Raw genomic sequence first — 20,994 nt, forward strand, 5'->3', positions numbered from 1 at the left:
TAACTGGTAGACCTTACATGGAAGTGGGGCAGGTGGGGGCGGGAAGAAACATACAATGTTGCTAGTATTAATTGATACTGGAGCGGAGGCAACTCTGATTAAATTGGTGCAGGAGGATGTGCAGAAAGGACAGAATATTCCTTTATTTGGCTTTCAGGGCACAGGAGTGAAAGGAATTTTATTGAAAAACCTGCCGCCATGGGTGATAGGACACTAAGTTTTGGACAGATACAGTGGTCTGTAACAGCATGACTGAAAATGGTATCTTAGGTGCAGATGTGGTACAGCAGGAGAAATGGATAATTGATCTGGCAGGAGGTTGGCTGTGGAAAAGGGAGACAGGGATTGTGAGCGAGCTGGTGATTTTAGGACCATTAAGGAAAGGAGCTTGCAAAGCCACAGAAGCTGGGTGCTACCAGATAATGACTGGACACAAGAGTTCCCTATGGTGTGGGCCAAGAAGAAATCCGAACTGGGGGCAACACGCAGCAGTGGAAATTGTAGGAAAATCTGTAAAACCTGTTCCTCAATATTCCCATCCTGCAGAAGCTGTTCCGCATATAGAAGAATTGCTACAGGATTTAAAGGAACAAGAAGTGATGGGGGAGTGCCAAAGCCCATACACTTCTCCGCTCTGGCCTGTGCAGAAAGCGGACGGAAGGTGGGGCCTCACAATTGATTATAGAAACATCAATGCAGTTATAGTCCCGATGGCACCAGCAGTAGCTAATCTCCCAGCTATACTGGGTGAAATAGCGGCAGCTGCTAAAGGATTCTCTGTATTGGATAGTGCTGTTTCTTTGCCATTTCATTGATCCCTGAGAGTCAGCCTCAATTTGCTTTTACATTCCAGAACAAACAGTTGACATTTCAACGTGTCCCCATGGGTACCATAATGCTCCAGCTACAGCACATGCACACGTGACAAGGGTGTGGGCTCAGCTCCCTGATTTGGATAAGCCACAGGTTACTTCTTATGTGGATGACATACCGATAATAGCCGTTGCCCCGGAGGAGTGTAAACATCGAACTAAGCTGGTCCTGGCAATAGGGGAGAACACAGGCTTTAAATTATCCTGGGACAAGGCACAGCTGGTACAACAAGAAGTTGAATACTTAGGTATATCTTGGGACAGTGGTAAAAGCATTATTATTAATTATGGGAATCCAACAAAAATGGCATATAGTCTACCACCCACAGCGTGCAGGAAAAGTGGAAAGGAAGAATAGAGAAATAAAAACAGCCTTGACCAAGCAAATTCAAACACAAGGCTGAGACTGGGAAATTGCTTTACTCACAATCCTGATCACCATGAGAGCCCTGGGACAAACTGAAAGGAAGTACTCACCTTTTCAGTTAATGACAGGTCAAGCTATGAGGACTCCTGAATTTGTATTCCCACCTAGAAAACAGATACCTGAGCGGGTGCGAAGAAAATTGGAATTTGGAATGGAAAGGAGGTAACCTCACCACGAATTTACCATGGAAAAATGGTTGGTGGGGATTATATGAAATAAACCAAGATATATGTTGGCATCGAAAGGAAAAGGGTAATGTAACAATAAGCAACCAAACCCAGTTTATGGACCAAGGGATGTGGTGCACAGTGGAGATATAACTCATTTCCAGTACAAACAATATCAATAGCACCCTCAAATGACTAAAACCTTTATGACTCGCCCTAGATTAACATTGCCAAATTTGGGGGAAATAGAGTGGAATGATACAGATTGGGATATGGAGATACAAACTAATCAAGGCACACTGGACCAAATACAACGGTCAACTAAACTAATAATATCTGTAAAAGGCATGCTTGCTCGAAAGTAGAAAATTGTTGAAAAAGCTGTAGAAAAAATAAGATCTCAAATGTGTGCTTGATATGATTTTGTATGTCAGGTCACAACATGGAATGGAATTGAATGGTCAATGTTATTTTGGATTTCTGGAACTGCCGTATTATTCGTTTTATGTTTCTGTTGTGGATATCAGATGTGTAAGCAATATAAGGAAATACAAGCTTTGTGGAAAATGTATAAGATTGAGTTGTTGGATTATGCTATGAATCATCGTAAAATAATGCTTTAAGTTTTACAGAAACCAGAAAAGGAGACACATGATCGAATAGTTAGTGTACAAATTGCAGGTATGATTGATGCAATATTACAATTATCTTTGGTAACTGAGTATCGAATGGGGGACTGTTGGGAGGGTGCCAAATTGGTGTGGCCGAGCTGAATGAATGGCGTCAGTATAACTTAACATGTCGTAAACATGGCTGAAGGGCTGCTGAGGATCCTGGGAGCAAGGTCCCTTTAAGCAGATTTGATAAAGGACTGACAAAGTCTGCGTGTATAATCAATACTGAACCTACTGGTCGGCAAATACGGGCCCATGCGAAAATAAATATCACATGTAGGAAGTTCCAGCATGGAGCACAGGTTGATTTAGTTGTAGTGACCTTACAGCAAGGAGAGCCAGTGAACGACAGATGAGCGAGTAAACGTCGGGTGATCTTTGTTCGGTACCACCACCACCACCCAGCCCCTTCTAAAAATACTAATCAGGTAAAATTAGTCACCACACACCCCCTGGGCATGCTTTTAAGGCATGTGACTCCTCTGAGGAGAAAGAGTAAGAATCAAGCAAAATAAATTACTGTGGTTTGGATTCCTTAATTGACGCTTGAAGAAGCAAAGCTGCCAGACAGAGCAGCCAAACCTCTGCTCCGTGGGCTCGAGTAGGACTGTGAGCCAGAGGGATCTCAGGGCACAAGGCCTTGTCTCGAGGTAATTGGAGACAGACCAGAGGGCTGAGAATAACAGACCGGCAGAGAAGAAGCCATCTATAAAATGGTAACCATCTTCTCTGTTTGCCAAGCAAAAACTGCATGAGGCTAGTGCAGGGCCTGTTTGTGAAATAGAGATTCGTTAAGAGGAATGTGTCGCTCTTAATATCTAACATAGGAGTTATGTGCTTAATATAACCCTTTACCGCTTGTGTAATTCCTTCTCAATAAACTGCTGTGTAGTGAAGATAATTACTGTGGACCTTTTTCACTGGTTTGACAGTAATCTTCTCCACCGGGAACCAGTAAAGGTCCATTTCAGGGGTAGTAGCACCCCCCTTTTGTCAACATGGGGGCTACCCTGTCCCATCCCTGATCAGGGTCCCCTCCTGGGAATGCTCAGCACCCTCCATTCCCACTGCCTTCTGAGAGCATCCAGCACCATGCAGGATTGGGCCTCAGCTTCCCTGCCGTGGCAGATCCAGGAGTACCGAGTCCCCATCAAGCTAAGAGAAGTAAAGGCATGGAAGTTATTTCAGGGAGTTCCTCCATGCCTTCCTTCCCCCATTGTCTCAGCACCTTCCTGGAACAGACACAAGAGAAGCAGCCCAGCTTTCCAAACACCAGCAGCCCAAGGCCACCAGTGAATTAACTCAGCAGCGGCGCCTCCCAGTAGCTGGCCTGTATGAAAGAAAAACATCAGCTCAGCCTAGGAACAATGTCCTGTTTCCCTAGGCAAGAGAACCAGGATACACCAGCCGGCCACACAGCCTGAGAACCAAGGTGAGCCAGATGGTGAGCTCCTGCCAGGGAGGAAACAGACCCAAGGCTGAAGCATGACATTTCCTGGAGCTTTCCCCACCCAGCCAGGGATCTGGAGACAGAGTGAGACCCTGGCTGGATGGCAAAAGCCCCTGGAAATGTCATGTCATCCTCTAGGGGCAGAAGCAACAAGGAGCACCTGGGCTGCACCTGTTGCCTCAGGATCCCAATGTGCTTTTCAAGCTGGGATCATCCGGATGGAGAAATTGAGGTACAGAGAGGAGAAGTGACAGCAAGTGGATTGAGGTCTGCTGTTAACCAGTTCCCTGCTCCTCCCCAGATCACGCCCTGCTCCCAGCACTGACAACGCTTGGATGGTGGTAACCAGCTCAGGGGTAGTTGCCAATAGTTCACAAGTCGGCCATGGGCAGGATTCCCTTAGTCAGCAGAGCATAAATAAGAGGTAAGAAAAGGGGGTGAAAAACCCATCCTAGTCCTAGGAGGCCCCAGAGCAAGTGCCAGTCAACACACGCCAATGCTCTGTAACAGTCCACACAACGGGTCTCTCTCAGCAGGATCCCGGCCATGGCGAAGTCTGAGCGGCATCCCAGGGGACCCTGCTTCTCAGAAGAGCAGGTGCAGCAGAACCTCAGGGTTATGAACACCACGGTTACGAACTGACCGGTCAGCCACACACCTCCTTTGGAACTGGAAGTACGCAATCAGGCAGCAGCAGAGACCAAATCAATCAATTAATAAAGCAAATACAGTGCTGTACTGTATTATATGTAAACTACTAGGAAAAGGGAAAGTTTAAAGAAGATTTGATGAGGTAAAGAAACTTTTTCTGTGCTTGTTTCATTTAAGTTAAGATGGCTAAAAGCAGCATTTTTCTTCTGCATAGTAAGTTTCAAAGCTGTATGAAGTCAATGTTCAGTTGTAAACTTTTGAAAGAACCACCAGAACATTTCATTCAGAGTGACGAACAGCCTCCGCTCCCGAGGTGCTCGTAACTCTGAGGTTCTAGTGTAACAATGAGAATGCCTCCTGTAATGCTGTAAGGGCCCAGCAAACATTGCTCAGAGCCCGGCCCGCTGTCTTGGCAGATCCTGGCACCATTAGCCATAATGGCCGAGCCCCCTGCTTTCCCACTGCTGCAGGCAGGAGACCGGGGTAGGGGGAGGCGCTGGAATGAATGGAGACAGAGGATGAGACCCTGGGAGGGGGCTGTTTCAGCCGTCTGGCCTGACATGCTGAAGCAGCAGGACCTTGCTTCTGATTCCTGGTTCCTTTGGTAGCGTATTTATGCAACAGGGCCCCTGTTATGAAAGGGGGTCGTGCTAGTGGCAAGTGGTGGACTGAAGCCTGGGGACTGAATATCTCTCTCTTGGCACAGGATAGCTGCTTCTGTGCTGCCTCACCACTGCCATCGCCCAATGTCTTAGCTCGGGACTTCATGACCGATGCAGTTGAAATGCTAGTGTTAACCCAGCACTGATGGCGGGGTGAGGTGCATGGTCTGTGTACCAGCCAGCAGGATCGCCAGGCGGGAGAGCACAGCCCTGATCAGAGACAATTAACCCAGGGCTTCTGCTGATCACCAATGGGATAGTCATAGCTTACTCACCCCCACTGCCATGGGCTCAGTACAGCTGTCTGTGGACAGTGGCCACACCCAGAAGTGTACCATGAACGAGGAATGGAAGTCGCCACCCGGCTCGGTGTGTGTGCGTAGGGAGAGCAGAGGGGGCTAGGGCTGGCTCAGCTCTGCTGGTAGGAAGAAAGAGCATTGCCCACTAAACGCTTTGCTCCATCCCTCTAGCCCTTTGCTGCGAAGTGGGGATGAGCCTCATTCACCACAGGCAGCCAGAGTGACTGGATCACACTAATCCCTTGCCTCTGACCAAGAGAAAAACCCTGGGATCAGCAGCAGCAGGTGTTAGGTGGAGGCCCAGGGCATGGCCCCACGCTGATGAAGAGCGGCAGGGCGTGCCCTGGTGCATACCCAGACGCTGCTCAGTAAAGGAGTCAAACGTCCTTTCAGCAACTGCATGGCACCTGCCCTTCTCCCCAGCAACCACAGATCAGACGGACTTTAGAAACACGCACGCAGTTTACTGTTAAAATACCACACAGAAGCCTGAGCACGGGAAGTCTTCTCCAGCAAGGGGTCAGGCTGAGGCACAAGTAACGGAAGTTGTAACAAGAGAACAGCACAGTAGGAGGGGGAGACTCCAATTCCAACCCCGCGCACACGGAGCACAGACCCACAATGTGCAACTTCCTGGGAAATGGGAGCACCTTGGCGGCTGGGCTGCTAGTTAGCAGCCAGCAGCTGTTTTCGCTGCTGCTCTAGCACGGCTTCCAGGTGGTCCGCCCTCTTCACAGCTGCCTGGAGCACACAACAAGACAGGAGAGGGAGCCGAGGTTAGACACGTGGCAGAGGGGGAACAAGGAGGGACAGAACCGGTGCCAGAGACCCTGCCCCAGCACCAGAGCTCCTGCTTGCAGGGACACTTACTTCATACTGTTTCCGAAGAATATTCACGGTCTCCTCTTTCTTCACAATGGCCATCTTCACTCTGCACGGAGACAAAGGAGACACGGCTCAGCCCCTCACGCCCCGACGGCCGTGCTAAACACCTGATGCGGCTGGGATTCAGCACAGCAGCGGCCAGTGACAGGTGCTGGCGAGGTGACAACGGTCCCTCTCCTCTCCTGGGACTCACGTGCCCCTGCAAAACACTCATCGAGCCTGTTGCGCTGACGAGGGGTGTCGGGGATCAGACATTAATAAAACCCTTGCTCCCTGTTATGACATGAAGCAGTTTGGGGGCCTGGATCAAGTTACCAATGCCGAGGAGGAGATGGCGACCTCACTGTGCTGAAGTTACCCCAAATGCATTGAGATGACTTGAACCCTAATACTGCTTTTCCTTTCCAGGCTCTTTCAGGTGCTAGCCGCACTGCTCTGTCACTTTGCCAGCAGCCTATCACAGCCCTTCTGGCTTCAGCATCCCTTTGCACCAGCCTTCCTAGCGCCAACTTGGGGTGACCTTTCCCAGCGACTGCATGTAGCAGAGAGAGCTGGGCTGCGTCACCTCAGGACCAGAGTGTGGTCTCTGCAGCAGCCTCGGCCCCGCAGGGAGGTCACCGATGCTCATCCTGTTGGATGCACGGTGGGGAAGCCGGCAGGCTGAGAGGGGAAGTGTCTCACCCCGAGCCACAAGCATGTCAGTGTCAGAGCAGGGAGCTGCTCCCAGATCTCCTGACTCTGTCTTGTGCCTTACCACAAGACCATCCTCCCTCATCAAGAACACAAGAGGCAGAGGCAGGCCCAGGCAGTGGGGAGGAGGGGACGCTCAGAGAGGCTGAAGCAGTCACACAGCCTGTGTGCAGACACCAACATACCGCTCCCAGGGCCCACTCCTCCCCAGGTACCTGCGGGGTCCTCAGCACACTTAAAGCCACACAGCGTGAAGGATGATGCCCACAGCGAGCCCCAGGAGTTCATGTCACTGCAATGCTCCACCCCACGCTGCTGGTCAAGAACCCCTCGCCCCAGTTTTGCCTGCCAGGAAACATCCAGCCCCCCTCCCACCTGGCCTCATGGTGCAGTCTCCACCTTCCCCTCCCCACAGCTGAGGGCTCTGCGTTAGAATTCCCCACCTTCCCTGACAGCAGGATTACCGACCGATCCGCTCTTCTCTGCCTTTCAGGCCAGATTCTCAGTGCTTCTGCTTTGCCATATTTGGCACACTAGGTCTGCAGAGCCAGGTCTGCTGCAGGGGTGGCCTGGCAATATCCACGGCAGCACCTGATATGAGCCGATCGTAGGCCGGGTATAACTCAGTTGCTCCCAGCGCTCCTGGACAATCACAAGGAGCGGCGGCATGTATGTGCACATGTCCGCACTCCTCTGCCCTCTCCTGGCAGGAACACCTACAGCACCAGACCAGCTAGAGCTGCTGAAGGTCCCCCTACCTGGGCCAGCAAAGGAGCAGCTCCTGTGGTTCTCAAGGCAGAGGCCTGTACGTCCGGTGCCACAGAGCTACCACTGGGTCCAGAGGGATCAGCACAGTGCTGCAGAAAGCACAGGCAGGTAGCTAGCCACGGTGACCCACGGCCCGCTCCACGCAGGCAGGCATGCGTTAGAAAATGCAGTGCTGGGACCCCATGTGACGTGGGTCAATTCTGCATACGTGACACAGGCCGTGGGGCTCAAGCTGCCCCCAAGCCCCAGCCTTGCAATTGCTGAGGCCAAACCCCTCAGCCCTCACCTCTTATGAACCTCCTCCAGCTCTTCGTCCTTGTCCCGTGCTATCCTGTCCAGCTCCAAGCGCTGGCGGACTCTCATCTCTGACATCTCTACCTTCAGCCGCTTGTTCTCCTCCTCTGTCCCCACCAGTCTGTCTGCAAACTCCTGGCGAATCACTTCCGACAGGCTGCTCCTCTCCTTGGCCAGCTGGTCCTTCACCTGCAGGGGAGAGGAGAAGTTAGGTGCTCTGATGGGCATAGAGCATCCCTGGGGAGCTCAGTGCTACCCCAGGGCACCATGCAGAGAGAGGGGTAGCTCACTGAAGAGTATCCAACACACCTGGGTGGCAGTGCTCCTGCCCAGTCCGAGTGCACAGCCTGCCCCTCACCCACCTTCCTGATGTCTTCCACCTCCTGCTCCTTGTGCTTCACTAGGCCCTGCAGGTGCATGTTCTCGCCTTCCAGCTCAGCCAGCCGCCCCTTCAGCTCGTTGCAGCGCTCCTGCAGCTTCCGCTCAGACCTCTCCAGCTCCTGCAGCTCCACTTCATACTTGTCTCGGACCCTCTTGATCCTGGGGGAAAACACAGGAACAGCCAGCCTGGATTAGAGCCGAGGCCCATCCAGCCCCATTTCCCATCGCAAGCCAGCACCAGACGTGAGGTGGAAGAGCCCCCAGCAGTAGATCCGGGATAATCTTACCCCACATTGGGTCTCAGCCTGGTCTCTATGGTTAGAGATCGGCTTACACCCTTAAACAGATGGTTTCATATCCCTGTCCCAAAGATGTAATTCTGGTAACTCTGGATGTTCTTGTTGTTCACAGAAATGTTCCATCCCTTTTTGAATCTTGTTAAATTATTGGCCTTAACTTCCTATGGCAGTGGGTTCCAAAGGCTAACCACACATTGGGTGGAAAAACCCTTCCTTTCATCGTTTTTCAATTTCCCACTTTTAAACTACATAGAATGTCCCAGGGTTTGAGGGTATGGGGCAGGCAAGGATGCTGGGCAAATAAGGCCCTAAAGGGAGTCAGGTTACGTGCGGGGAGGGGGAGAAGGCATTTCAGAGCTCTGTGAAGGAGGTCAAACGAAGACAGCTTTCATTCCCACAGGTGGCCTCCTCAGCCACCTGCATGGCATTGTGGGAACCATATGCTGGGCCCGTATAAAGGAGGTCTGCCCAACAGCTATGGAAGGTCATTTGCAATCACTCCTGGCTTATTTAACCCCTTCCCAGCCATGGGTGTGGATGGGTGCCACTAAAAGTTTTCAGCAGGGAAGCATCTGCTTTGTCATTCAGCACTCGATGGTGCAAACCTTCAGGCATGCTACCTATTCACTCCAAAATTAACAGTGTTCAAACTGCACACACAACTGTGTGCCCAACTGGGTGTGCAAAGTTGTGAGTGAAGGTGCAAACTGGACTTTTACACACACAAATCATTAGATGCACACCAGCCGGAGATGCAAGAACTCATGATAAGTGCACGCACAAATCAGGCACACAATTTCAGGCTGAGGTTCAGAAAAACCAGGCCTTTACCATGAAGCGTAAGTGAAACAGTTCTTCAAAACACGAGTACCAGAGAGCTTATTTTCATTGCTTACTACTGTGTGCCTTAATTCCTGGGTCAGGGCACTCCAGAGCCCCCCAAACCCACTGAACCCCTGCTCTGCTCCACTGAGGTATGGAGCCCGGGGCATCCTCCCACACTCCGGTTAGCATGTTCTTGGCATGGAGAGGTGGGCCCAGCTACAGAGATGCCAGATGACTGGGTTGGGGGCCTAGAAGCACCAGGGCTCAGTATATCCCTATGGCCACCTGGCCCCTTCCTACCTGTTTTCTGCCACCCTCTCGCACTCTTCCTTGGTAGACGACATGTCGGCCTCCAGGCGCTGAATGACCAGCTCTATCTCTTTGTCCCGCTCTTTCCTCACCTCCTCCTTCAGCTCCCGCTCCCGGGAGAGCAGCCAGGCCTCCTGGGGACAGAGTCAGACATGGGGTCAGGCAGCAGGAGATCCAATTACAATGCAGACTTGAGCTCCCATGGGGGGACGGCAGCCTCAGAGAGCAGTTGTTGTGATAACTAGGCCTACACATTTACCCTGTGAGCTCAACTGTGGAAAGTGACTGAAAGTTCTTATGGTGTCACAATAACCAAGACAACAAACGCTGACGGGGAAAGGTGCAACAGGAAGACAGATAATCATCCCAAACCAAAAGGTTTCTGCTACACCTCAAGGGCTGCGTTAAGATCCTGCCTGATGAACAAGAACAACATGAGACCAGAAATTATGAACCACCTTGGTGTGCTGGAAATCAGGCCAACAGAACAAGGGGATGGGTTTCCCCACACACCACTTTTTTTTTTTTTTTTTTTTTTTTTTTTTGAGGTCCCCCAGAAGTGACTCCGGGTTGGGGGCTACTGTAGCACTGGCTGAATGAAAGAAGGGGAAGTCGTGAGCTTTGCCATCAGGGTTATCACCGCTGCCATCTCCTGGGACCCTGGACTTTTTTCTTCCTAATCCTGAGAGACATCCTGAGCAGACCAGGCTAGAGAGGGGGGCCCAGGTGACACCACCACCTCCATTGGCTCCAGCTGAGTCCTGACCACGATCTGGGATGTGAGACTGTCTCACTCCTCCCACCACCTGGTGTTTTCTTTCCCACTTTATTTTTCTCTTGTCTATCTCCCTTCTTTTTCCTTCTGTCTGATAAGTGTCTGGCTTAGCCAGCCAAGACAGTATATTTTGCAACAGTGCTGCGAGCCTGTGACCAAGAAAGGCAGTGAAATGCAAGGTCCTAAATGGCCCATCGCTGGTACAAGTTTGCCAGGGCTCAGGGTGGCTGATCAGATCGTGAACTGGGCCTGGGTCTTTTCAGCAGCGAGGCTGCAAGTGAGAGTTAACACCAGAGACTGAAGCTGCATTTTCTCTCATCGCTGTTCTTCTCTTTCCCCTTTTGTGGGTCTTTGTCTTGTCCTCTAGGAAACGGGATCGGACTTTAACAGCAGCACCAGCTCCAGCCCACTCACTAAAGTAATTCCTTCTCCCAAAAAGATTATTACCATCTTTAACACCATCTAAGAGATGGTCAGACAAGGGGGGGGAGCGGGGGGGCCTTTCTAAAATCTCTCTCCAGCTACAGGGAAAGGGAACAAGGGCTGTCAAACTGAAAGCTTTACTCAACCCTTTATATTCCAAAGGCTTTCACTGTTTTTTCTTCTTTTCTGTACCGTTACTAACAGGCGAAAAGGCTGTTGAATGGTGTGTTTGCCATGGCGCTAAACAGGCTCTGGTCTCTAGGTACCAGCCCCCGGACTGGCACTGTTTAATGCTGGACAGTGACTGGGTCATGTTAACACTGACTCTTTGGGCCCAGATATTCCATCTAAATTTATACAACAGCCACATTTGCAGCCAAGTGCGCCGTTACCTCCTTCTTCATGTAGTTGGCCTCCCACGCCTGCTTCTCAATCTCCAGCCTGTCCTTCAGCACCTTCACCTCCGCCTGCAAGAGGGAACAGTAGGGTGAGAAACCTGCTCAAGGGAGTGCCACGCACCCTTGGACAGCCAGAAAGCCCCATGACTTCCCCAGGCAAGGCCCAGCCCCTGCTCCAGGGGGGCAGTTTGCTTCACCCAGCACATGGGGAGGAAAGGCATCCACACTGCTGAGAGGGGGCTTGGACCAGCCCGGCAAGCTGCACACAATGCAGGAATGTGGGTGTCCATTCTGCACCCCATGGCTGACAGGAGTGTGGGGTGCAGCTCATTTCAAACTGCTCACAAGGCCAGCCTCAGGGCACCCACGGGGCTATTCTATTGTCCACGGCTAGAGCCAGGAAGAGACCATGCGCATGGGCTGGGGTGCAGACCTGGTGCTGCCTCTCCTGCTCCTCCTTCCCCTTTTCGTACTCCTCCTTCAGCGCCTTGGTGACTATGGAGCTGTTCTCCTCCAGCTGCCGCCTCAGCTCCTCCAGCTCCGCTCTCTGCCTGTGGGACGCAAGGTCAGCGCTGTCAGATCACTGTCACAATGCCCTTCGCCAACCCATGGCCCAGCCACCTGGCAGCCCTAGTGGACCCACCAGGACTCTCACCAGGAGTCTGTGGCCCACCCTGGCTCCTTCCAGCTCTCACAGCACAAGCTCCCCAGTGAAAAGCCAGCCCAGCTACTCCTAGGCCCAGGAATGCTCGTCCCTCCACGAGATCCCTCACTGCAGTCAGACTGGGCCGTCGGCTCCCACACCATTCCAGACAGGAAACAGCAGCTGGCTTAGCAGAGCCATTCTGCTTCCACAAACCTGGGGAGCAAGAACCAGCCATCTCCACTCCCCGGGGAGCACACTGAGAAGAACCTCACAGCTGACCTCTCCTCCAAGCCCCACCAACCAGGATCTGAGCTGCTCTCCCAGCCCTTTCCTGCAGCGTGCTTGCGACCGCATGGAGAGACTGCGCCCCACGGCACAGGCTGCAGGGTCCACCAAAGCCAGGAGTGATGCCAGTGGGAACGACAGCCCCTGAGAGACATGGGGGTTGGTGGAGACAGGATCTGGCCTAAAGGTTCACACTCTTTCTGGACTAACAATATGGTTTTAGCTAGTCCCTTGATCAGGGAAGAGCCTAAGAACCGTAACGGCCAGGCACGGGCATTCGCCTCCAGCAGCCTGGATGGTGTGAGAGAGCGCCGGATGCCCAAGCTCTAGGCCTAGCCGGAGCCCAGCCCCGTCTCTGCACCGGGCTGCTCTCACCTGGCCGCCTGCTGACTGAGCCGCTCCTTCTCCTCAGCGACCTCGCTGTAGAGCCTGCGGCGCTGCTGCTGGAGAGCCTGCTCCTCCTGCTCCAGGTGCTTCTCGTACCTGCGGCGGGGAAGGACGGCTCCGGGAACCCGCCTGCCCTCACAGCGCTGTCCCTCTGGGGTTCCGAGGGTAGTAGTGGGCCTGGATCTGCAGGGCCCCTCGCCTCTCCTCCCCCAGCAACACCTCCGCCCCGTTATGCCGCTCGAGCTTTGCGGGAAGCATTCATTTCCCGGCTAGCTGCCCTCGCCTCTCATTTGAGGCAGGTGGGGGTGGCTGCCCATGGGGGGAAGGAACTTCCGCAGCTGAAATCCACCAGCAGGACGCAGGCTAAGGCGGGAGGTGGGGAGCCCTTGCTGGGATATTGGCAGCTCCTCTCCGGCTGGGGCGCTGGAAGTGTCTGGCCAACGGGTGCTAGTTTATCCCAGTGGGTGGGACACATGAAGGCTTGAGGCAAAGCTGCAGCTGCCCATCCAGCCAAGGGGTAATTATCTCCCCCCACCCCTCTGACTCCCACACGGATCACAAGCAGATGGGAAGGATCCAGTGTGAAACTCTAGCCCTTCCTCTGGGTCCTTACATACCGCTTCCTGGCCAGCTCCCTCTCCCGCTGGCCCTGCTCCTCCTTCTCCCGCTCCAGGACCTCCCTCAGCTCCTCTGTCTGGCGGATGTAGCGCTGGGCTGCCCGTTCATCTGACTGAAGCAGCTCTGCCTCGTGCAGCATCTTCAGCTTCTTGATCTCCTGCTTGTGTTTGGCGATTAGCTTCTGGATCTCAGGCTCCAGCCCTGGGGGTCGAGGGGAGGGAAAGGACACTCAGCTGGTGACACTCATGGGGAAGGACAGTGGCTCCACGCAGCCCGGGTGAATGGGGCTCTCAGAGTGTAACACACTCACACCCAATCTCAGACCAACGTCCTTGGAAGGCCTGGAGATAGGACAGGCAGCTAAAGGAGTGGGAGGGAAGGGGGCGCTACCCAAGCTTTCCAGCTTCAGGACTGAATACCCCATAACATCATGGGGTGGCTGCCCATGTGGGGCAAGCTCTGAGTCCTTCCACCAGGACCTCAGGGGACCAAATAAAACCCTCTACTGTACCTAACACAAAGCTAACCCTTCTTTTGGGCTTCGCCCCATCCTGCTAGTGTAAACTGTCTGGGGCAGGGACCGGCAGCGTGTTGCATGCACCAACAAGTGCAGCAGTATTAATTATAGGGGCGCCGGGGAGAGAAAACTTGCTGAGCCCTGTACAGAAGTCAAGATCCTCAGCTCAAGAAACTTAAAGTCCAAGAAGAGCATGAACCAGTCACCTTATTGTCAGCTCCGGCCAAAACACAGACCGGGGGCGGGAAGAGGGAGCCGACAACAGGAAGGACAAAGGTCCCAGAAAGCGCAGTAAGGAAGGATCCTGCACTGGCCCCTAGGAGAAGGGGCTGGATGAGCTAACAGGGCTTTCCCTTCTCTAGCTGCTAATGCTCTGTCTACTGTGACGACTCAAAAAGAAATGGAGTACTTGTGGCACCTTAGAGACTAACCAATTTATTTGAGCATGAGCTTTCGTGAGCTACATGAAGTGAGCTGTAGCTCACGAAAGCTCATGCTCAAATAAATTGGTTAGTCTCTAAGGTGCCACAAGTACTCCTTTTCTTTTTGCGAATACAGACTAACACGGCTGTTACTCTGAAACCTGTGACGACTCAGTACTTGGCAACTGGAATAAAGGACAAAACCAGCAGGGAACCTTCACTGCTACTGTGAGCTGAGCTTCAAAAGGGAGATGACAAAGAAAAGCACAAAGGCGGGGCAGCCTCAAAGTCAGGACCAGGATATGGAAATGCACCCAGGGCATTTCCTGACTCTCCCCACCCCCTTTGTTGATTTAAGTTACTGTTCAGGGGCATGTGTCTGAAAACAGGATCTTGGCTCCTCAGAAGAGCCTGCTCTCAGCCCAATACCTCAAACCCTCCTAGCAACAACTAGCTGGGCAGTCAAAACAGCGAGTTATGGCCCCAGGCAAGGAAGCTGCAGCAGAACAGGAGATTCCAGCTCCTGCTCTCACCTGACCATCAGCAGAGGCAGAAAATGCACAAGCAGAATAGTTCTGACCTGTGGAATCTTCAATGAGGTGTCAGCAGCTCCTTATGGGTGGTGGTGTGTGTGGGGGGGGTAGGGACAGGCACACACTGGCTTGCACACCTCTGCAGAGAGAGGAACCTTCTGTACCTTTCACAGTGATTTCTTTGATCTTCTTGGTTTTTTCATCGATCCACTTCTCCCGGCGGATTTTCTCAGTCGCACTCATCAGCTCCTTGAGTTTCTTGATCTCCTGTTGGGAACCAAATATCAAACTTCAGGGACAAGATGGAAGGCAATAAAACTCCTTACAATTACAGTTTTCCCGCTGAGAGAAAAGTCCCGAGCACCAGGCAAGAGCCAATGACCTTTGATACACATGGGTAACTTGAACAGCTGCAGCCTAAGCGTGCCCTCCACAGGTAGGCAAAGACACACTGTCCCCAGTGCCTTTACCCCCCTCCTCTGATGGGGCCACTAGACCCCTGCAGAGCTCAGCAAACAATAGCAGAGGTGTTACCTGTCCTGGTAGGAAGCCCTTGGAAATGCATCTGCTGAAAGCAGCAAACAAATGAGAGCCCCAACTGGAAACATGGTTTAGGGCAAATCCAGGCTGATGGTGCCTATCTGAGAACAGAGAGAGGCACATAGGCACATCCATGCGCACATGTAGTTACCTGCCTGCAGAGGCATGTATGGAGGGCTGTGTTCTGTTGGGGAATCTTTATGAGTACTTGATTTTCCAAACCCCTGGTTCAGGACAGGAGCATGGGGCTATAGGAGGAGGACAGTCAGCTGCACCTTTCACAGGATCTTGCAACATCACTGTTGAATCCACACGTGCTCTACAATGCCACACAGCTCTGCTAAAGGGGACGTTTCCTGGCCTTCCTGCAGCAGGCTGTGGCCGGGGCAGATGTTAGCATGTCACTCCTTCCTTAGACACTACTGCCAACTGCTTCCAATTCCATGGGCACAGGTGATGTTGGACACTCCAGGTCCTACTGCTCTTACCCTTCTTTTCTAGAGCACTTGTTTGGGAGAGCCGGGATGCTAGCTCCAGTGTCCTGGCCAGTCAAATGTAAATCATTAACACTTGGCATTAGAAAGTTTCCATGGAGGTTTCAGTTGAATACAGCATTCTCTAATTGCTGGCCGGAATGCAGTGCTCCTTGTCCACACAGGAGGCAAAGCACCCTGAATCCTTTTGGATGTCAGACACTATAGAACCGTAAGACAGTTGTATGACCTGGACACTGTTCGGAAGGATGGAGGGAGGGAGGGAGGGAGAGGGCCATTCCAAAGGGTCTGTGGCTCTCTTTGGACAGCACGACCCCCCTCCAGGGGGAGGAGACAGCGAATTGCACAGCAGCGAAGTCAGAAGAGGAAGTGAATGATGGCTCTGACTCAGCCACTGAGCTCAGTAACCAGTGCAGGGAGACAGTGTGGTTGCGGCTGTTATTGTCATCGACCAACCCCCTGTGTCGAGTTGTGAAATCCTCCACACCCTCCCTGCCCCAGGCAGGGGTTTGCCTACTACCATCTTGATGCTTTCACCTGTAGGTGCTCAGAGAAAGCAGCAGCTACAGGTCAGCCAAACAGTGCACAGAACAGAGGTGCATGGCACAGAGAGATAAAAGAATACATTTACCTGGGCACAGTGTGCCAGACTGGGGAGAAAGAGAGAGGGATGGGCGGTGAGGGGGACACACACACAGGCATGTAAAGTAAGAGAGCCTGGGTGGGAGCAGAAACCCAACAGGGGACTGTGGTGATGACAGGAAGATGCAACCAAGCGGGTTAGTTAACACGTGGACAGTGCTGGGAATGCAGCGTCTACAAGTGCTAAGGAATATCACAGCTGCCCCAGCGTCACAGCATAGCTGCCCCTGCTCACACAGGCGAGTGAGTGCAAGTCACAACTAGGCTTCCTGCTAACTGGCTGCAGGAAGTGCTGAAGGGGAGGGGGGCACACGAAAGCACCAACTGCTCATTCACTCCTGCGACTCAGAACGCAGATGCAGCAGCCTAACTAGCTGTGCACTGGGGCCAATACTGAAACCTGCAGCTCTCAAAAGAGCTGAGTGGAAGGAAGGCCCCATGAACCCATTTCCTCTCCGCTGACCAGCATGTGACTGGGGGCTAACAAGAAGGGGCTCCTGACTGCTTGGCAACTCGACTGGCCCTAGGAAGCCGAGAAAGGGAATTTACCCCATCACACAAAGAATGACCATGGGGCTGGGGCACCAGCATGAGACCTAGGAAGCCTGGGTTCAACTCCCGGCTCTGCCACAGACATCCTGTGTGACCTTGGGCGAGTCCCTCTGGGCCTCAGCTCCCCTCTGTACTACAGGGCTAAACGCCCTGGCCTGCTGCACATGGGGACGTGAAGATAAATGGACTAAAGATCACGAGGCCCCCAGATACTACAGTCATGGGGGCCAGAGGAGTACACGGGGCAGACAGATCATGGCAGGAGCCCTCAGCCTGGATCTGTACCACCCCCTCACTTTCCCCAGCTATTCTCTCGTTAGTAAGTATTGCTGCCGTGGAATCAGCCTCACATCTCGAACAGGTGCTGGGCCAGCTCAGCCCACTGCAAGATGCGAGCCACCCAGAGGCTCTGTGGAGTACAAGCACACTTGCCTTTCCCTCCTGTCTGGACTCAAACTCTGGCTTAAAAACCAAAGTGAAACGAGTTTGGTGGGTCTTGACTTAGTTTCTATGCGTCCATGTGACAAAGTGGCCACGGTTTGATGCTAACGGCTGTCTCCGCTCCGTGCAGGGCTAGGAAATAAACAGCAGGAGGTGTGATAGGTCAGGACTGGGGTTCATTGGCAGGTCTGCGGGCAGGCAGGGGGCCAGGAGCACAACAGCAGGAGGTGCTGGAGGTCCATTGTCAGTGTGCGTGGGAGGGTCGGGCACCCTTGCCAAGGAGTCAGTTCAGAGCTGCTGAGACTGGCTGACGAGAACAGATACAAACACCCTCTGACTAAGGCGAGGGGACGAGATGCTGCTCTGTCTGACCAGCGCACAGCGACCGAGTCATGGGTAAAACCTGGGCTATGGGAAACGCAGGATGACGGTTCCTCACGACGAGGCAGCGTCCCGCAGAGGATGGACTGTTTGACGGAGGGCGGCAGGGAGGAAGGACAAGCTGAGTTCTCAGAGGTCTTTTGCCATCGCTCCCTCCTAGGGTTCCCCAACCCACGTTACCCTCAGGCCCTGCACATTTCCAGCCTGGGAACAAGCACCTCTTTAAAGTATCCGAAGCCACAGGAAGTGGGGCTGCCGTAAGAAACTCTTCTTCAGAGGCAGGTTTGTTCTGGTGCCTAGCATCCCTCTCCACTGGAGTGAGGCCTCACCCCACACTGCCCAGAGGGCTTGGGGCGTCGCCTCCACAGCCTGGCCTCGGTTGGGAAACAGGCCGTCCTCAGCAATCTGACACCAGCAGCTTTCCATTGCATGCCCAGCTCTAATTCCATCTGCCCAGCCAGGCAGGATGGAAGCCTCTACCTGGGAACAACGTGCTTCCTGCCTCCTCTAGCTTGCCAGCTAGACTCAGACTGGGACCCACCCCTCAGGGGGAAGGCATGCTCTCTCCTTTTCATCAGCAGAAGAGCTAGCCAGGACCTGGATGGCTCCAGCCTAAGAAAGCTCACAGATTGGAGAGGACACGCTGTGCTCTCCCTCTGCTGTGATCGTCTCAGAGCAAGTCTCAACTCTCCACTTCCCACCCCCCACTCATCCCCCCCGCCTCCAAGCCTTCTCACCAGCTCATGCTGCTCCTGCATTTGGGAAATCTTCTTGGTGTATTTCTGGTCCACCTGCTTCAGCTCTGCCACCACAGCCTCGCACTTCTCACTCAGAACCTTCTTATCGTCAATCAGCTGAGAGAGAGAGGGGGTGGGGGAAGGTTAGATCACTCTGCTCGGGACCCAGCACCCACATTGTGGGCACTGACTACACCACAAGTCCTTGGGAAGTTAGCTGGCAGAGCATCCTTTAACTACTCCAAAGGCTGGTAGAGAACCTGCTCCCTCTCCCCACCAGGCAGCCCCTTACTGGAGAATGGGAAGCCCCCGTCACACCCAGGCACAAGGGCTTTTGGAAGGAGTTTGTAACTGGAGCAGACTCCCAATGCTTCAAGGAGGACCACTGGAGGGGTACAAGGAGAGGGCTCCTGGCTTTGTGATTCTAAAGCATCCCACCCGGGAGGGGAGATTACCTGGTCGATGAAGGCCAGGTGTCTCTGGATAGCAGCCTCGTACTGCTCTCTCTGCAGCTGGAGCTGGTGGCTAAGCTCCTTCTCAGTCTCTTTGACATGCCGCACAGTCAGTTCCCGCTGCTGTGCCTGTCAGGCGCAGGGGAAATAACCACAGGACGTTAAGGAGAGCTGCCCACCCAGAGCCGGGGCTGGCATAACCGGTCACTTTAGTCCTGAAGGGCACAGAGAGGACAGAGACCAGGAATGGTGCCTGCCCACTAGGTTCAGCTTGACTGGGGTTGAAGGCTACCCATTCTCACCTCCTGGGGCTGCCAGGTCCCAGTGTGAGGGGATGGGAAGGAGAGAAAGGGAGCAGAGTGCAGACTGGGCAGGTGGGGCCAGAGGCAAGAAAGGCAGCAGTCCTGGCATGCTAGCGCCCTTCCTGAAGAGTTGCAGGCTGGATCAGGAGCGTGGCCAGGACCCAAGCAGCTCCCACTAGGGTCACTGACACTGACGTGTGCTTTGGCAGTACAGAGAAGGCTCAGAAGTCCCCACCCGACTGGGTATCTTGCGTACAAGGAGCGTGGAGGTGAGCACGCCATAGATGGAAGGGATTGCCCAGCCCCCCAGCTGGGCTTTCCCAGACCACTGCCAATGGCTCAATCTGCCTCAGCTCAGGAGCCATCCCTCTGGTCCCTCCATGTTAGCTTGGCACCATGATGGAGAGGATCTGCCCCCATATTGCCAGCGGTACTTCGCATGGCTAAATGCTCGCCTTGTGGTGCAGGGGGTGGTACAGCTGCCCTCTCACATGTTAGAGGGTGCAGGCCAGCCCTGAAGGGCCAGTTCTGGTTCCCACTGCTGCAGGTCCCCTGGCCCGCACTCCCACCCCAGGCTGGTGAGTGTCTAGGCTACACACCAGAGCAGTCTGCAGCAGGGTGATGGCTCGCTTCTTCTCCTCCACCTCCAGTTTCAGCCTCACGATGGAGCTGGTGACCTCTGTGGCTACGGCTGAAGCTTGCTCCAGGTGGGCCACCTCCTCTTCAGACAAGAGCCCCTGGGAGAGGAAACCAGATCAGTGTAGGACCAGGAAACCCGCTCCTCCCACCAGCATCCACCCCCCAGGTCTCCAGAGGCAGGAGGGACTCAGCCACTGTACTGTCAGGCCCCTCAAAAGGGCTCTGGAACCCCACCCTCCACCTACAGGACAGGTCTCTTGCTAGCCTCCTGGAATGGAGACAGTAGATGTATTCCCATTCCATGCCCCAAAAGCCACACCCCAACCTCCCACTTGCCCAAGGCCATGCCTTTTAGAGACTCCCCGCCATCCCAAAGCATCCTGTAGGAGTCCAGAGAGCAGCAAAATGTAGGGGAACATGGTCCTAAGGCCTTGGTGGCTTCCCCTTTTCTGGCGAGGACGACGACGGATCCATTTCAGCCTCCATTACATTGGCCCCACGTCATTGGGACACGCTCTCATTCTGTTCCACATCAGCTTCAGAGTGGAAGAGCCGCTGGCAAGCTCCCACTTAACACACAGTCTAGGTGCTAGTCTAGCACGCTGCCCTGCCGCTCACCTCCTGCTGAGTGGCAGAGGCAGCAGATCTGGGCCGCTCCTGCTCCGACTTCTCCATCTCATCCAGGAAGGTGATGATGCTCTGGAGCTTGGCTTCAGAGAGCAGAGCCCCGTCCCCAGGGACGCCGGGGCAATGGTTCAGCTTTCCAAACTTCTCCAGGTTATCGGCAGTCAGGGAATTGGAGTCAGCCTCCTGCTCAGGGAGAAGATGTATTGCATTCATGGACACAGCAGCCAGCAGGGAGAAGTGCAGTGCAATTGCACAGCAGAGAGCGGGGACTGCTTGGGAGGCAAGGCAGTGGGTGAGTAATCAGCAGTCACCAATGGATCCGAATTCTTCCATCGCCCCCTAATGGCCAGTCCTCATATGGACACACACACACCACGTCCACAGGAATTCTCCCCAGACGAGCACAGCCTGGTTGAGAGAAGGGTTTTAGCAAGGCCCTGCTGCTCTGGGGGCGGGAGGGGGGGTGGGGGACGGCGGAGAACAAGTCATACATGCTCCAATTCCCCAGCCAGGCCAAATTCCACCTTGTC

General features: G+C 53.6%; 1 protein-coding gene across 7 annotated transcripts in view; it reads right to left on the minus strand.

Moving 5' to 3' along the window:
- Positions 1-5,645: 5,645 nt before the first annotated feature.
- The window catches only part of CEP131 (centrosomal protein 131), a 28,634-nt gene continuing 13,285 nt past the window's right edge, over positions 5,646-20,994 (minus strand). For 4 of the 7 annotated variants that reach the window (XM_077833072.1, XM_077833074.1, XM_077833073.1 and 1 more), the window contains exons 13-26: positions 20,456-20,647; positions 19,798-19,935; positions 18,900-19,025; positions 18,445-18,561; positions 14,822-14,924; positions 13,185-13,386; positions 12,556-12,663; positions 11,683-11,800; positions 11,244-11,318; positions 9,645-9,787; positions 8,202-8,379; positions 7,832-8,028; positions 6,073-6,133; positions 5,646-5,943 (exon numbers count right to left, since the gene is read on the minus strand). In XM_077833072.1, coding sequence (XP_077689198.1) covers positions 5,869-5,943; positions 6,073-6,133; positions 7,832-8,028; positions 8,202-8,379; positions 9,645-9,787; positions 11,244-11,318; positions 11,683-11,800; positions 12,556-12,663; positions 13,185-13,386; positions 14,822-14,924; positions 18,445-18,561; positions 18,900-19,025; positions 19,798-19,935; positions 20,456-20,647 — 1,833 coding nt within the window. In that variant the 3' untranslated portion in view covers positions 5,646-5,868. Of the gene's footprint in view, positions 5,944-6,072; positions 6,134-7,526; positions 7,635-7,831; positions 8,029-8,201; positions 8,380-9,644; positions 9,788-11,243; positions 11,319-11,682; positions 11,801-12,555; positions 12,664-13,184; positions 13,387-14,821; positions 14,925-18,444; positions 18,562-18,899; positions 19,026-19,797; positions 19,936-20,455; positions 20,648-20,994 lie in introns of those variants that run through there. The other 3 variants (XM_077833078.1, XM_077833077.1, XM_077833076.1) reach the window with 3 other exon arrangements.

This window comes from Eretmochelys imbricata, chromosome 14 (assembly GCF_965152235.1).
Source record: "Eretmochelys imbricata isolate rEreImb1 chromosome 14, rEreImb1.hap1, whole genome shotgun sequence".
NCBI lineage: Eukaryota > Metazoa > Chordata > Testudines > Cheloniidae > Eretmochelys > Eretmochelys imbricata.